This window comes from Betta splendens, chromosome 19 (assembly GCF_900634795.4).
Source record: "Betta splendens chromosome 19, fBetSpl5.4, whole genome shotgun sequence".
Taxonomy (NCBI): Eukaryota; Metazoa; Chordata; class Actinopteri; order Anabantiformes; family Osphronemidae; genus Betta; species Betta splendens.
This window is the reverse complement of record NC_040898.2, coordinates 13,479,402-13,493,945: the sequence shown is the minus strand read 5'-3', so window position 1 is coordinate 13,493,945 and position 14,544 is coordinate 13,479,402. Positions and strand designations below refer to the sequence as shown.

The following is a 14,544-nucleotide window of genomic DNA, read 5'->3' as shown; positions in this document are numbered from 1 at the left end:
ACACCAGAAAAAACACCAGTGACACGGACGAGCCAAGTGATCAAGAAACCCTGTATACTGTATATGTTGATCACTAATGACTTTGCTGGTGACTGTTTTAGGAAGAATGAGGAACAGGCGCCATTGATGCATGTTATTGAATAAAAACAATATTAAACACAGTATATATTGTATATTGTTATCAATCAAACCAAACTCATTCCATATAGTGATAAGGACGAACAACCTGCACAGCACTAACATAATACAACCACAAGATGGAGCCGTGCGTCCATTCGTCGACCACAAGGATCTGAATCAGTAACTTTTCAGTCACAGTCAGGGTGTGTTTTCCTCCTCAACAGTTCCACTGATGCACACTGTAAAGTCATGCATCACGCTAACGAGCATTTTAGTTCAGGAGCTGAACGCTGTTCACTTCTTTAGCCCTAATTGTGTCTTCTCACGGATTCTGGCCCGGGTCCCACCGAGACAAATAAATACGGAGTTAGCTGACTCGGATGCTCTTGACCCACTTCACTCAAAGCCTCATGCCAGTCATCGTTCTGCGTGTTTCCGTGGCAACGTGGGTAGATGCAGTGCAACGCCATGGAGACGATGCATTTCGTGGAACGGAGTTAAAGCTCCCTGCTGAACACTCCCCTCTGTGTACTGTACCTGTGTGTTGTAACACGGGCCGACACGCAATACAACACAGACCAGTGAGCTGCGACATCACAACCATCAGGTGGTTTTACAGTGGTGGCTGAAGCTTTTATATGAAATGCGGAGCTCCTGCAATATTAATGAAGCTAAAGTTGAGTTTATTCTCTGGGCTCCAGCTGGGAAACACTTTTTTGTTGTTTAGCTACGAAGCTAAACAATACAACAGGCCCCTCCTCATATTAGAGCTACAGTGTTTTTTTACTGAATTTATAGCCTTCACATATGCATTTTAATCGAATGGAGCCAGTTTATTGCCCATTAAGTGGCAGCAGTGGGCACTTTAGGAACAGCGGGACATTTAAATGCAGAGTGGATTCAGAGTTGGGGTCACCTCAGGCCCCATCTGTCCGCTACAAGTCAAGTCGGCATTGATTTAGCAGCATTTCCCTTCTCTGCTCCTGTGTCGTGGTGCTGCATGACCAGTTAATCAGATGAGGACCACCTGAGACCTCCTGCAAATCAGCTCCCGGCGACAGGCCGCGGAGTCAAATCAGATCCTCCTCTGACTCGATTGGCTTTTTGAGCTCATTATGAAAACCCTGCGAGGATTCTCCAAGTGGCTGATGAGCTGAACGTCGTCTGCATGTGTAGATTTATTTAAGAGTAAGATTCAAATGCACGGTTTACTTCAGTAGCGTCACTGCATAATATGGGGCATCGGTAGCATGTTGACGTTTTATTTCCTTTCTCTGTCATTTAGAAAATCTGTGCAGGGAGCGACCTGAATGCAATCATTGTTTTTCCCGGGGGGCTCAAAGCAGCTCTGGCTCAGAAAATGATTTTGTTTGCATATTAAGCAGCTATTTTTGAGGGGGAATCTCTGCTTGTGCAGATGCTTTTCTGTTGTCAAGTCAAGGGCTGGTGCAGTGACTAAAGACCTAAAGATACTTCCCAGTCAGTATCTGCACTTTGAGAATGGAGCGGCGGTGTCACTGGTTTAACAGAAGCTTGTTATGTGGTGGTTGTTAGTGGATTTGAAGCAACATTCAGGAGCTTCAGGTTTTAAAAACAGTCAACAGAGCATGAAAGTGTAAAATGCCTCCTAGCTGGATTCTCCAGATGGCCTCTCGGTGTGCTGTACTCCATCACATACAGCTGCCTCTCTATTGTAATGCATATCTGCGTGTGGCGGCCATTAGCCCTCAACTCTTTACATCCACACTCAGCGCGTCTCAATCAATCTGAGCCTCTTTTATCCACAGTGACCACAGCTCAGTCCAGCAGCAGCCAGAAGCCGCTGTAATCAGTCAGCGGCGGCGTATTTGTCTTATTGTAGAGGGAACATAACAATAGGGCTTTCTATAGGAGGCAGGAGACAGCCGTTGTGCAGTGTGATGGATTTCACCATCTGCCGGAGCTCCCACCTTGATTCGGCCTAAAGCGGGGCTTCATCCGACGTGTTCGCAGGGAGCGAGACAGTCGTGGGGTGGACGCTGCTGCAGCCTGTGTGTAAACGCGCCCGCTCTCCTCCCGGGGGTCCCTGCGCCTCCATCGGGCCCGCGGTGGAGAGAGGAGGTCCTGACCCCGGCCGTTCTCCTTCACAGCAGGTCAGGCTCAGTCTGAGCTGGCTGCTCTGGTTCCTAATGGCACTTAAAGTCAGGGCTTAGCTCAGCCACGGGTCAAAGTGTTATGTAAGTAGTTCTCATATACAGTATATAGTGGATTTATTCATCTGAACATTTTTACACTTCTGGGTGACTGAGCAAACACATTAGCTGTTTCCTGTTTCTTATTGGATCATATACACGATTCTAAATCAAGGCTCATGAATGCATTGTTTACATCCCATAGCACAGACTGGAGCTTTAGACCCACAGCATCCTGCTTTCAAAGCAACTGCTCCATTCACTCTGTGTTAAACAGCCTGGACTGACTGATAACGGTCCCATTATCTACATCATTACAGCCTGTTTGTGTGTTGATCTCTTTGTCCTCATGTTTTTATTACAACAATAATGAATGTTCGGCTGGTGTCACAATTACACTGTGTTGTTGTGTTGCTGATTTCTGGGTTTGATGTGTGTCTAATTTGTCGTGACCTCAATCTCAAAGCAGTGGGAAAAGGTTTTAGATCCTCACTCACGAATAGTTCCAGACAAAGACGGAGCTCTGTTAATTGACCGTTCGTTTGTGATCCTGGCAAAGGATGGACCTTGTCGCTAGGTTCACTCCTACGACACGCTGACACCATTTCATCTGTCGTCTCCAAACAGGGTGAATGAGAGGAGAAGTCCAAACCAATTAAGCACCAAGCTTGTTTTTCCCAACCAAATTACAGAGGACAGCAGCTCATCAGAGGATGGAGTTTAAGACGGACCTCTTTTCTTCCAGCAGCTCCTCGTCGGGGCTCCAGCGTTTCCAAAGGGCTACGACTGGTTAAAGTGAGATCAGAGACTCTAATTAGCCTCCGTGAATGAGCTGGTGGCTGTGATTAGCGTCTTTTGGACAGCGTCCATTAGAGCGGCTCTATCTTTAGACCCGGCGCTTAGTGATGTACCGACATGCTGAAGTGGATCAGTGTGTCACTGCAGCCGCTGACGTGACTCCTGCTTCATTAACCCTTTAATCCTCATGTTTACCAGGAGCGCTGGGATCTTCTAACCCCTTTCCCCACATCAGGTCTAATTGATTTACATGAAAGGAAGGACACATACTTCCAGACGAGATGTGAGGGAGAACGATGCATCAAAACTAGAGCAACACTCTCAACTCTGTCACCTGGACTTTAGAATCACATCATAAAATAAAAGCCCATGTATGTGTGTTTGAGGACCTTCTTTCCAGCCCCCGTGCACTGATGTTACGTCTTCCGTGCTTGTGTGTGTAACCTTGACAGAGACAGCGAAGCTTCGCCGGGCGCCTGCGAGCACTGTGCTATCTTTAGCCTCAGTTGGAGCTTTTCACCACTGGCCTCCTCCTCTTCCTCCCACTCTTCCTCCTCCTCCAATCACCTCAGCCCACTCGCTGCCGGCTGCACATGCAAACGTGCCCACTTATGCATGTTTGCACACAACCATCAAAGCCATACGTGCACACGGACATACATGTGCGCGCTGCACAACTGTTACCGGGCAGATTAGAGGCAGCAACCTACTTCTGGGATGAGAACACGAGCTCCATGTTTGTTTTTGGTGCAGAGTGAAAGTATGACTGTGTCCCCTCAGCCTGGAGGAGAGTTACACAGCAAGACACGGTCACACAGTGATGCTCCTATTGGCAACTACTACCTTCCACTCATAGGACAGAAACCAGTAACAAGCCAAACTGGATCTTACAAGCTGAACATACGATCTGGGAAATATTCCCAGGCCGTTGGTCAGATCTACAGGCAAAAGATTAATCACAACAATACAACCTTCTTTTCTGATAAGACCTCCTCAAATAGCTCAGCCATCTTGGCTAATCGGTGTTAATAATGTTAAATGCTGAGGCTACAGCATCAACTTCAGCTTACATGACCAGACTAAGCCAGTGAAAGAGGTTTGGACCACGAAGCCAGTTCTCATGAGGCTTTAATAAACGATTTCTAAAGCTAAATGACATAAGGTTTGTAAAAATAGACTGAAGAAATGTTGAAACAGGTTGAATAAGACTCAGACTTTGAACATTTCTAATTTTATGTGGATTAAACAAACATTTTTTACTAACGAGCTTCAGACAACATTGTTTTAAAGTAGCTGTGTTTTTAATTGGCCTGTGGAGATTAACACGCGTGAATTATTTAACCAAAATGTTGCGTGATGTGTTTTTAAGCTTGTTTTAAAACATCCACTATCATCTGAACCACAGCTGCTGCATGTGATGTCATGCATGGTTTTCTTGGGAACCTTCCTGCTTGTGGCGCTCTCTCACCCCTCACCCCGGCCGGCCGAGGCAGATGGCCGCCCACATTCAGCCTGGTTCTGCCGTTTTCCTCCACTGTTGCTGTCAAATAGTCATTCATTCCATTTGAAGGCTTGCTGTATGTGGGATTAGTTGGGTTTAGCTGTGTAAGGTCTTAGATCTTCCCTTGTGAAGTGCCTTTAGACAACTACGTTGTGAGTTGGTGCTATATAAATAAAACTGAATTGAAACGTGAACTCCATCCCTCATGTCAGAGAGGGACGTGACTTTGCTGAAGCCACAGTGAGCGCTCCTGGAGTCAGGGTTCACCTGCAGCCACGTGCTTCACATCCTGCGTCTCTGCACTGCAGCACGCGCCGCCTGTATCAGGATCCACAGCCCTGCGTGCTCCCCCTCACCCCCTGTGCCCTGGTCCCATGACGCTGGGCTGCAGCTGACAGGGACGGTGAAGCGTCGCTTCTATCCTTCGCTGCCTCTTCGCTTCGTCGGGTTCTGGGTATTTATGCTCTTTCTTCTCTACGTGTACTTTGAAAACAAACCTCCAGCTGTTGGTGTGTCTGCATGAACACAGCTGAAACACAGCAGGTGAATGACGAATGAAAGCTTCTCTGTGTTACAGCACAATGAAGGTGGTCTCTGCACCGTGCCCTTGACACAATGATAGGATACTTAGTGGCTGATGCCTGAGGTGTTTCTTATTGCACGCTCCAGGTTCCCATTCAGGTTTAATAAGTTCCTAATGAAAGAGTAGGCGGAAGCTGGTTACGTCCATCTACTCAGCGCAGCTACAGATCACCAGATGCTTCATTGGAGGCGAATGTGAGCCACAGGACGCGTTCTAAAAGGCGTCCACACAATGGTTGGCGTTCACTTTCATCTTTTTCCTTCGTGATAATAGAAACCTCCTCTATTCTGCAGGGAAATGCCAGGGTGGTTTCACATCATGTATAAATAGTTAAAATAGATCATGCATTAGGTCGACTTTAACAGGAAGTAGCTTTTATTTGCAAAAGGCTATTTGTGACCTGTGGTCTCATTCTGCAACCAGCCCAGTTTTAGGTTCGTCGAGCAGAATTTCGTGGCACCTGTGGACTCTGTGGGTCGGTAGACGTGTGATTGAACTCCAGTTAACTGTGAGCACTGAGGTCTGGTTCACTGGAAGACTTGGATTCCACTGCTCACCTTCATGATGTGACGTGATGGCCTCACTACGTGTGAAGGCTGGCTGCAGGGAACAAAGAGCCACTATGATCAAGTCCTAAATACCAGATCTGATCCACATGGGTTCCCCTTTACAGCCTCGGACAACATTCCTTCGTTCTCTCTGTAGAATTCAGTTTTCAGTCCACTGTGCACATATAATAAACCCACTAGCACGCAGGACATAAGTCATCAGATTCCAGAATCAGTTGAGCAAATGCTTCATATCAAAAACACCTACTTGAAAATGATTGGACGGACTTCACTAACCACTCTGACTCTGAGTTCAGCATCACATCGCCTTCAACAAGTGGACAGAGAAATCTCCCCAACACAGACATGAGCTCCACGGCTCACGTGCACGCTCTCTCCCACGTGCCCCGTGCTATCTGTGAAAGCAGCCCGGTGCCGGTGGTCACAGCTGGTCCTGTCACAGAGCACAGGGCTCCCACTCCCACAGGCAGGACGTCACCACAACAGAAGCCATGTGGGGACAGCAGCTCCACAAATGGAGACAGTGTCAGTGGTTTGAGACACAGCTGGGCTTCAGGATCTGAAACCGCCACCTCCATCATTCCTTACACTCCAGTTTCAGTCCACGTCGGACTTCCACTGTTTCCCTGTTAAATAGTCTCTTTAGGAGCTAAACGCTCCACTAGTCACAAGCCTCAGTAGAGCATAATGTGGGTCTAGGTCAGCTCCATCTTTAACTGTGGCTCCTGTTACATTAAACGGAGCCACATCATCCTCGAGTCAGCACATTTCTAGAGCGACACAAATAAACAGCTTTGAACTGGACACCACTCTCAGCAGGTCTGCTCCGCATTAGTCTGGGTTTGAGCAACTCCGATTCAAAGCAGCAGTGACACCCAGGACTTAGCAGTGCCGCCGTTTAGTGGGCATCGCTCACACTCACCCCACAAGCTGGCAAGCACCAGACGGGATTCTGGGTAATCCTGGTATGGGATAAAGGGCAGACCCACGGTGTCAGAGTGGGTGTGGAGAATCAGGATTAGTCAGTGGTAGAACAAAACAAAAGATGACGAGGTCATCATCACACATTCTGGACAGATGTCAGAAAGATATTTAAATCTTGTATTGTTTTGTAGTAATCACAAGTAAAATCCAAACCACAACAGATGTGTAATTTTACAGATGCTGGAAAAGAATAAACACGGTTCACCATGAACTGATGAGCCCTGTTCACAGACACAACCAGATGAAGTTATCCTTAACTGAATCCTGATCCTTGGGAGCCTCAGACTTATTGGAGAGTTTGGCCATAAAGTTTAAATCCCAGTCAATATGCGAGACATAATTCCATCATAGTTCCCGAGCGGTGACTCATCTGAATCTGTGTGGAAGAAACGTGGCCATGAATAAGGATGACTCCATCCTCCACACCTGCTGCGCTACCTGTCTCCAGCAAATACAATGAATATTATAATAGCATTATGGCTGAGATGAAGGACGGGTGATTAGATCCCCTCACTCTGATGCAGGATCACCTCCGAGTGAGGCGATTCCATGCGCTCCACCCACTGTGATTTGTCTTTTGTTGCTCCTGCTCCTTTGGCCTCGAGGATGAGCGATGCCCCCCCCCCCCCCCCCCCCCCCCCCGCGTGTCCCTCCCCATCTATTCCATCCAGACGAAGGCCAAGTGGCAGCTTTACGGCCCCGCAGGAGTAAAAGCCACTAATCCAGCCCTCCCACTAACGGCGCTCCCCTCAGAGTCCTGCACCGTACCTGCCGCTAACCGCTGCCCTCTGGAATCGACAGGTGGAGGCAGGAACGGATTAAAAACAGACACGGAGCGACAATAATAGAGGAAAAGCCAGGCGGCCGGTGTGAGATGAGGATCTCAGGGCTCAGTATTGATCCTGGGCTCGTTTTCTAATCTCTGCCCCCTCGTGAACCTCAACTGGATCCGACATCCCGCCACGGAAAAGCAATCTGACCCCCACCGCTGCCCCCTCAGGTCACCCTTTAGTGGTTGCCGACTTCAGGTTGCCGTGGCGACGGGGAAATTATGCCTAGCCCCCAGTTGGACGTGTTAAGAGGCTTGTGTTTGTAGGCCGCGCCCCGCTGCTTCCCATCAGAGGGGCTGTAAAGAGATTATTGATGTGTTGTTATTTATCTGACGGGGCAAAACTGTGTTTGTGTTCCTAGTCGCACAACTGAGGTCATCGAACCATTAGCATCACTTCTTTTTAGCCGATTCCTCCTCATCGGGGGCATCAGGTGTGACCGTGTTTCTGGGACACGGCTGTGGGCCGTTGGCTTCTTCCAGTCCTGACACCAGCGCTGAGGGTTCCGCCTCCTGTGAGACGTGCGCCCGCTGGACGGATCAGCCGCGGAGCGAGCAGCGCCGAGTCTCCTTCGCTGCAGATCACGCGTTTGCTGTCGACTGACTGATGCTGCACGCGGCCGCGCTGCGTCTCAGCTGTTGAAAACGCCGCATCACGATGCTAATTTATGCCCAGGCGCCAGCTGGTGTCGGGATGAGTCTGCAAAAGACCTCCTTGGAAGTTTTAATGAGCTCAGCGTGAATAATGGGGACGACGAGGGCACGGAAGTCAACGTGCGCTTGGAGTCTGTGACATTGAGGAATCTGGAGGAGGAAACTTATTACCTCATCAGACGGGAAACGCGACACTGCGACCACTGAAGGGATGAAGTCACTGAGCCACTGGAATAATAAATGTGTTTGCACACGATCCAATTACTTACATTACAAATCAATGGGTTCCACTGTGAGCTAAAGAACAGGCAACAGTCAAACTGTGCTTTGTTTTAAAACATCTGGTAAAAGCACCTTTAAACACGTGGACAGATTCTAATAAAAACTCTTGTTACACTTGTTCTGTACAGTGCTTTGATTTATTAAGTCTTCAGTGTTACAAAATCGAACAACTTGTATATAAACACCGCGCTAATGATGAACTGAGTGAGACGAAGCATCATCTCCATCACCGAGACCTTCATTTACGACGACGTGCTCCTGAAGAAACGCCTCCGCAGCAGATCAGCCGCCGCTTGTGCTTGTGAACGGTCAAACAGGTTCTAAGTTCTGAGGAGAAAGGTTCTTCGACCTCCGAGTCGCTCGTTGTTTTCACGTGGGAGCTGCTTTGTTACAACACAATGCGTCGTGAGTAAATCCCTCCTCCGGACCCTCAGGCAGCGCGTAACCGTTCTGTTGGCACAAATCGTCCCCCACTAAACGAGCCCATTGAGCTGCGGAGCGCCTGAACGCACCCCCCGCCGCTCACCGCCGCCGGCTCCGGTTGTGCCTCACCATCTTCTTCCTCTTCAGGACCATGTCGTAGAGCTTCTCCAGGCCCGGCTGGAGCCCGCGGCCGTCCACGGCGCTGCAGCCCTGCACGTGGAGCAGCGTGTGCGCGCTCAGCTCGTGCGCCGACAGCAGCTTCTCCACCTCGCCGGCGCCCAGCGCCGCCGCCGCGTCCTGCTTGTTGGCCAGCACCAGCACCGGCACGCCCTGGTTCTCCGGCGTGCGGCTGATGCGGTGGAGCTCCACCTTGGCCTCCTCCATGCGCTCCGGCTCCGCGGCGTCCACCACGAACACGATGCCGTCCGTGCGCCGCGTGTACGACTTCCACAGCGGCCGCAGCTTCTCCTGGCCGCCCACGTCCCACACCTGGAAGGTGATGGAGCGGGACGCGCCCACGGACACCTTGATCTTCTCCGTGTTGAAGCCCTTGGTGGGGATGGTCTTCACGAACTCCTTGAGCTTGAGCCTGTAGAGCAGCGAGGTCTTGCCGGCCGAGTCCAGACCCACCACCACCACGTGCAGCGAGTGGAAGTGCGGCAGGAACGGCGCGGCGGGAGCCATGTCGCTCAGCTGGTTGCCCATGATTCCGGCCAGAGGTTCGTCGATCAGCGGCCTCGCATCTGCTTATCGGGACAGAGACGAGGGGTTAGACCCGAGGACAGCGAGCAGGTTGCAGTGCAAGTGTTGCGTGGCAGCCGTTATCAGCGAGCGCACAAAGTGCAACACCGACAGCTGAGCTCTATCATTCAGCCGTGACCAAAAACAATACATTAGATTTGCTGACACGTGCTGCGCGGCGTTCAGGGACGCGCAGTTAAATGGCTGGGTGAGGTGTCCCCCGGTCTAGTTTATCTGCCGGCCGTAATCCTCTTAAGGCCGATAACCCTGAAAAGCTCTTCTTGGTGCTGATTGATTTCGACACCAACATGTTTTGAGGACCACTGCAGCAGCAGTAATGCGGTTGTTGACGTCCTAATAACCACGGAACGGCGGCGGCCGTGCAGCCACAGCACACCGACAGAAAGGTGCAACTCTTCATAAATGCGCAACCTACACTGGATTATTGCGCAATGACGCGTTTGTTCAAAGAGGCTGCGTCCACTGTCATTTATTACTTGGCTGCGTTTCGACTTATTGTAGCGGGGACGCGCCGCGGAGCTCCGTCCGCTCGCGCGCCGCTCCGTTGCGGTGCGGTGCGGGGCATGTTCCCGTGCCGCTCCACGGACGCAGCCTGCGGGATTAACTTTCAATGGAGACGCAGGCGAAATGCGCGACGCTCGGAGGACGCTTCGAACGCGTGCGGTTTTGCGTAACGGCACCGACATCGAATCACACACAAACACACGCACAATGAGAAGACGAGCGTCGACGTCCTCACCTTCCAACCGCGCGGTGACATCACACACGCGAATCCATCGCGGCGATCAGAAGAGGCGCCGTCGCTCGCGTCCGCTGCTCCGCTCGTGCTGCACCCCTGGCAGATCTGGATGGACCCGAGCGCGCACACACGCGCGACGCCTTGAGCCCGGATGACGTCACGGCCACCTGAACGGCTGGAGCACGACGCCCCGTGGCGCAACAGTGAACTGCACTCCAAGTTACACAAAATAGCCAATAATAAAAAAGAAAAGTCACTACATCCTGGTTTCGGTGTCTCCTTATAATAGCCACGATGCGTTCATGAGTATAAATAACTTCTTTCACTACATTTTCACCCTTACTGGTACAGTACAGTCTCATAGTGTGTCATACCTGTCTCACAGCTTTTCAGTTTGCTTTGAGGTCTTGAACGTGTTTCACGTCCAACCTTTCAAAAAGGCCTCATCGTGTCTCATCATTAACACTCACCTGTTTTCAGGTGGTTTTGTGTTGTAGGTCTTTGAGGATTTGAACTCGAGCCTCCTTTGACTAAGCAGCCTAGTTTTAGTAAGTGGTTTATGTCTAATCACAGGTGAGCATACGGTTCCACTGGATCGTGTGTGTGTGTGTGTGTGTGTGTGTGTGTGTGTGAAGCTAATCATGGTGAAAGTTAAACCAGCTGCGTGTGTTGACAGAGAGGCCGATAATCAGGCCAGAGAGCGAGAAAAACAGCACGTTTAAGTCTTAACCTAAAGAACGGGGACATGAATACACAGAATCTAGGTACATGAAAAGACCCAATCTGATCCATATTTACACGTAAACCGAGAGGTTTAAATGTTTGGTCACTCTTTTGGTCATTTAACATCTTAAACAGCAGCGGCTCCATCCTCTGTCCGCACTATGAACTGCAAGGGCCCAGAAAAGAACCAATGTCTTCTTTCCGAAGTGTTTTTATTGTGAGTTGATGAGGTCACTGAATGAGGTTATACTTGATTAAAGTATTTATTACTGGTTGAGTGTCAAAATAAACATACAACGTTTAATAAAGTGCAAATAAAAAAAAGGCAAAACCATCAAACGTCAGAGTGCCATTTTCATCATGTGTAATGATGTAATTCAAAACCATTGAGATTAGAAACACTGTTCATGTGTAAGAATCTCCACTCATCCCTGTAGTGATCGGCGCTGAAGTCCGATAAAACACAGAATAAAACCAGAAGCGCCTCGGGCGTCATTCACACGTTCACGCCGCCACGGGGTGAGGAGTGGTCGAGTTGGAGCCGCAGTCGACGTACTCGAAGGAGTCCACAGACACCTGCTCCGTGTGGGAGAGGTAGGAGATGTTCATGGTCATCCTGTGGAGAGAGAGAGAGAGAGAGAGAGAGAGAGTCGCTCAATGCGTTTTCTTGGCACTAGTCACCATTACAGCAAAAAGCCAATAAGGGAAGGAATGCAAACTGAAAGAGGAAGTCCTGTCACTTCTTTAATAAACCACAGCACGCTGCAAGAGGCATCAGGCAGGTTTAGCAGCAAAACATGCATCAGTCATAAAACACAGGCCTAGATATTCATGCCTCTTCTCATTCACATTCAGAACCAAGACTCTGGACTCTGTTTAATGATTCAGAGCAGCAGCTTGCGAGCGCGTCCGGAGTTCATGAAAAAAGAAGAAATGAAAATGAAAAAGTTAGCACTTGTGGCTTAAGTCCTCTTTTCTCGCTCAAGCGAAACAAGCGGCGTGCGTGCGAGTCCTCGGGCCGTCGAGCGCCGACGCTGAAGCCCGGGAGCTCCGGGCGCTTACTGTAGCTGAAGCAGGAGCGTGTGAACGTGGATCAGCGCCGACTGGCAGTAACTCCTGGAAACGACGGAGACGAGTGAATAAGGAGCGCTTTAATCAGACAGTAATGACGGCGCGGTGTCAAACGCACCTTATGCCTTCGTCCACGATGACCAGGGTGATTGGGATCGTGTACTGGGAGGAGACAGACCATAATAAGACCCGCGTCACGTCAGCGCGATGCGTTCACTGACCCCACGCACTCACCGACTTCTGCGAGCGCCACGGGACGGACGTCAGGTTCACCACCTTGTTTTTGCCCACGACCACGTCATCGATCAGGCCCTGGATGTCGAACTCCACCAGCTGAACGTGGACGAAGTTGTGGTTGGTGACGTTCATGAGATTCTGGGGGAGGAAGCGCAGCAGCGGCCGCCATTAAAAACACCCGCGGGAACTGCGAACGCCACGCGTTTACAGCCGCTCTCTGCAGTCACGCGCTGAGGTGAGGCTCGAACGGGACAACGTTCACACTTGCGTTTACATACTGCAATCAGGCACAAGTAAAAGCGATACGATGCGTTTAAAGGCCTCGGGAAAACACAGCCTCGCGCACAGAGTCGTTAGGTGCTGTTTACAGTCATCCAGTCAGGTGGTGCATGCGCAGCATTCCACACAGATGAAACCCCAGCAGGAGGAAAACTTTCTAGAGTTGTGCAACGCCGTGTGCGACTCCTATGACCCACTGTGACACGGGTCACGGGGGCGTTCTTATTCCTTTACCTTGACCTCCATTTCCACATTCTCCGGGGTGAAGTAGACCATGACCGACTGCACGGACACGGGCAACAGCGTGACGCTCCGAGGGAAGAGGAAGTAGAGGATGAGGCAGCAGATGAAGAGGCACGCGCCCATCGAGACGCACATGTACAGCTTCCTGAAGGCAGCACAGACACGCAGCGGTGGAGAGACGGCACACAAACTGACCCAGGGTCAGACACTGCTCTCCGGTCCTTATTGCTTACGTGCGTCTGGGCCTCAGCCTCACGTCGTTGCACGGGATCACGGCCACCAGCTGCTCCTCTTGTCCTGCAAAACAAAACCCCACAGACGCGATGTGAGAGCACGGAGCAGCGTTAGTGTCGTCCAGTTCCACGACGGCTCCCTGTCGCTCAGTGTGATGCTCATGTGAGGATCGTGTAATAGTGAAACTGCGAGGTCCAAACCTCTGGGAATCCGACCGGTGCCGCGACACGTGGGGCAGGTTTCTCCCGATGCGTTTCCATCCATGGAGCCATAGGGAGGAAAGTGCTTCAGCGCCTTCACCTTCTCCACCCACTTGTTCGTATCAGGGCCGTCTGGGTTCTCCATGACGCTGCATCAAAACAGAACCAGAGCCAGGAGCTGAGCCCCCGCACGCACTGACACCACCCTTCACTCAAAGCGATGAAATGACCAATAAAAGCTCGGGAAATTATGCGAGCAGAGTGCGCAAAACCAACCTGGAGACGGTGTTTTATGGCTCTGGACACATTTAAAAGCAGGCGTGAATGTGCGAGAGCTGCTGAATGAGCTTTAATAAACATCAGACGCCTTCTCCCATTATTTACTACGCACATTCAGATGAGGAGCAGTAATTTAAATCATATGACCGTCAACGGGCTCCATCATAACAACAATAAAGACGATAACACATCTCTTACTAGACTATGTTTGACCTGGGACGTATTTGTGGTAGAATATTTCTGGAATAAGCCGCTGCTACTTTCACTTAAGCAGAAAACCTGCCGCGCCGGCAGCACTGCTGTTTAAGTGAAGCGTCAGCGCTTCCTCCACCTGTTTCCATGCGTATCTGACGTGCTGATCCACCTGTCACAGCCTCATGCTCCCAACACCTCAGCCAACACACCCGACATTACCCAAAGCTCTACTTATGACGCGTTCCAGATAAACCGTCACAGTCAAACTCTTTCAATGCCTGCGAAACAAGTGTCCAATAGCTCCGATCCGTGCGTAATTGCGCACTCACCTCCCGACGCCGCTCCACGTTAATGTCCAAATTCGTCCCAGTGCGAAGACATGCGCGGCTGCTGCGGCCTTTTTAAGCCCCCAACTTTAGAAACGACATGAACACAGGCTGGAGATTCACTGCGACGCCGTCTCTGCAACAACAATAAAGTGGGAGGATCACTTCCTCCTTCTGTGCGTGACAGGTCGTCGTTTCAACACGGTCACGCTGCTGCTGCTGCCGCTTTTTATGATTCTCCGTCTCGTCTCATCATGTGCTGCGTCACATCCACGCATCACAAAGGAGTCAATTACAAACTATTCAGAAGCATAACAGGCGCAAATTATGAATTCACTTTAT

The 14,544-nt window shown here is 50.4% G+C and overlaps 2 protein-coding genes across 7 annotated transcripts; both read right to left on the bottom strand.

The window, feature by feature from the left end:
- Positions 1-8,605: 8,605 nt before the first annotated feature.
- On the bottom strand, positions 8,606-11,031 carry arl4d (ADP-ribosylation factor-like 4D). Of its 4 annotated transcripts, none has more exons than XM_029135542.2 (3): positions 10,886-11,031; positions 10,416-10,623; positions 8,606-9,660 (listed from the first exon to the last, which is right to left on the bottom strand). In XM_029135542.2, exon 3 carries the CDS (start codon positions 9,617-9,619, stop codon positions 9,014-9,016), a length of 606 nt encoding a protein of 201 aa, XP_028991375.1. In that variant the 5' UTR covers positions 9,620-9,660; positions 10,416-10,623; positions 10,886-11,031; the 3' UTR covers positions 8,606-9,013. The 4 variants fall into 4 exon arrangements, with proteins under 4 accessions (XP_028991375.1, XP_028991371.1, XP_028991372.1 ...); XM_029135538.2 differs by having other exon boundaries at positions 8,606-9,657; XM_029135539.3 differs by having other exon boundaries at positions 8,606-9,657; positions 10,790-10,916.
- Positions 11,032-11,333: 302 nt separating this feature from the next.
- On the bottom strand, positions 11,334-14,536 carry tmem106a (transmembrane protein 106A). Of its 3 annotated transcripts, XM_029135534.3 has the most exons (8): positions 14,206-14,518; positions 13,403-13,551; positions 13,202-13,265; positions 12,960-13,113; positions 12,444-12,584; positions 12,328-12,371; positions 12,201-12,254; positions 11,334-11,754 (listed from the first exon to the last, which is right to left on the bottom strand). In XM_029135534.3, exons 2-8 carry the CDS (start codon positions 13,545-13,547, stop codon positions 11,643-11,645), a joined length of 714 nt encoding a protein of 237 aa, XP_028991367.1. In that variant the 5' UTR covers positions 13,548-13,551; positions 14,206-14,518; the 3' UTR covers positions 11,334-11,642. The 3 variants fall into 3 exon arrangements, with proteins under 3 accessions (XP_028991367.1, XP_055360310.1, XP_028991368.1); XM_055504335.1 differs by lacking the exon at positions 12,201-12,254 and having other exon boundaries at positions 14,206-14,536; XM_029135535.3 differs by lacking the exons at positions 12,201-12,254; positions 12,328-12,371 and having other exon boundaries at positions 14,206-14,517.
- Positions 14,537-14,544: the final 8 nt, after the last annotated feature.

Coding starts and splice junctions, on each gene's coding strand:
- arl4d (XM_029135542.2), bottom strand. CDS start 9,619: ATGGGCAACCAGCTGAGCGACATGGCTCCCGCCGCGCCGTTCCTGCCG.
- tmem106a (XM_029135534.3), bottom strand. CDS start 13,547: ATGGAGAACCCAGACGGCCCTGATACGAACAAGTGGGTGGAGAAGGTG. Junction 12,585..12,959: donor ATGTGGAAATGGAGGTCAAG/GTAAAGGAATAA, acceptor TTCCTCCCCCAG/AATCTCATGAACGTCACCAA. Junction 11,755..12,200: donor ACGCTCCTGCTTCAGCTACA/GTAAGCGCCCGG, acceptor CTCTCTCCACAG/GATGACCATGAACATCTCCT.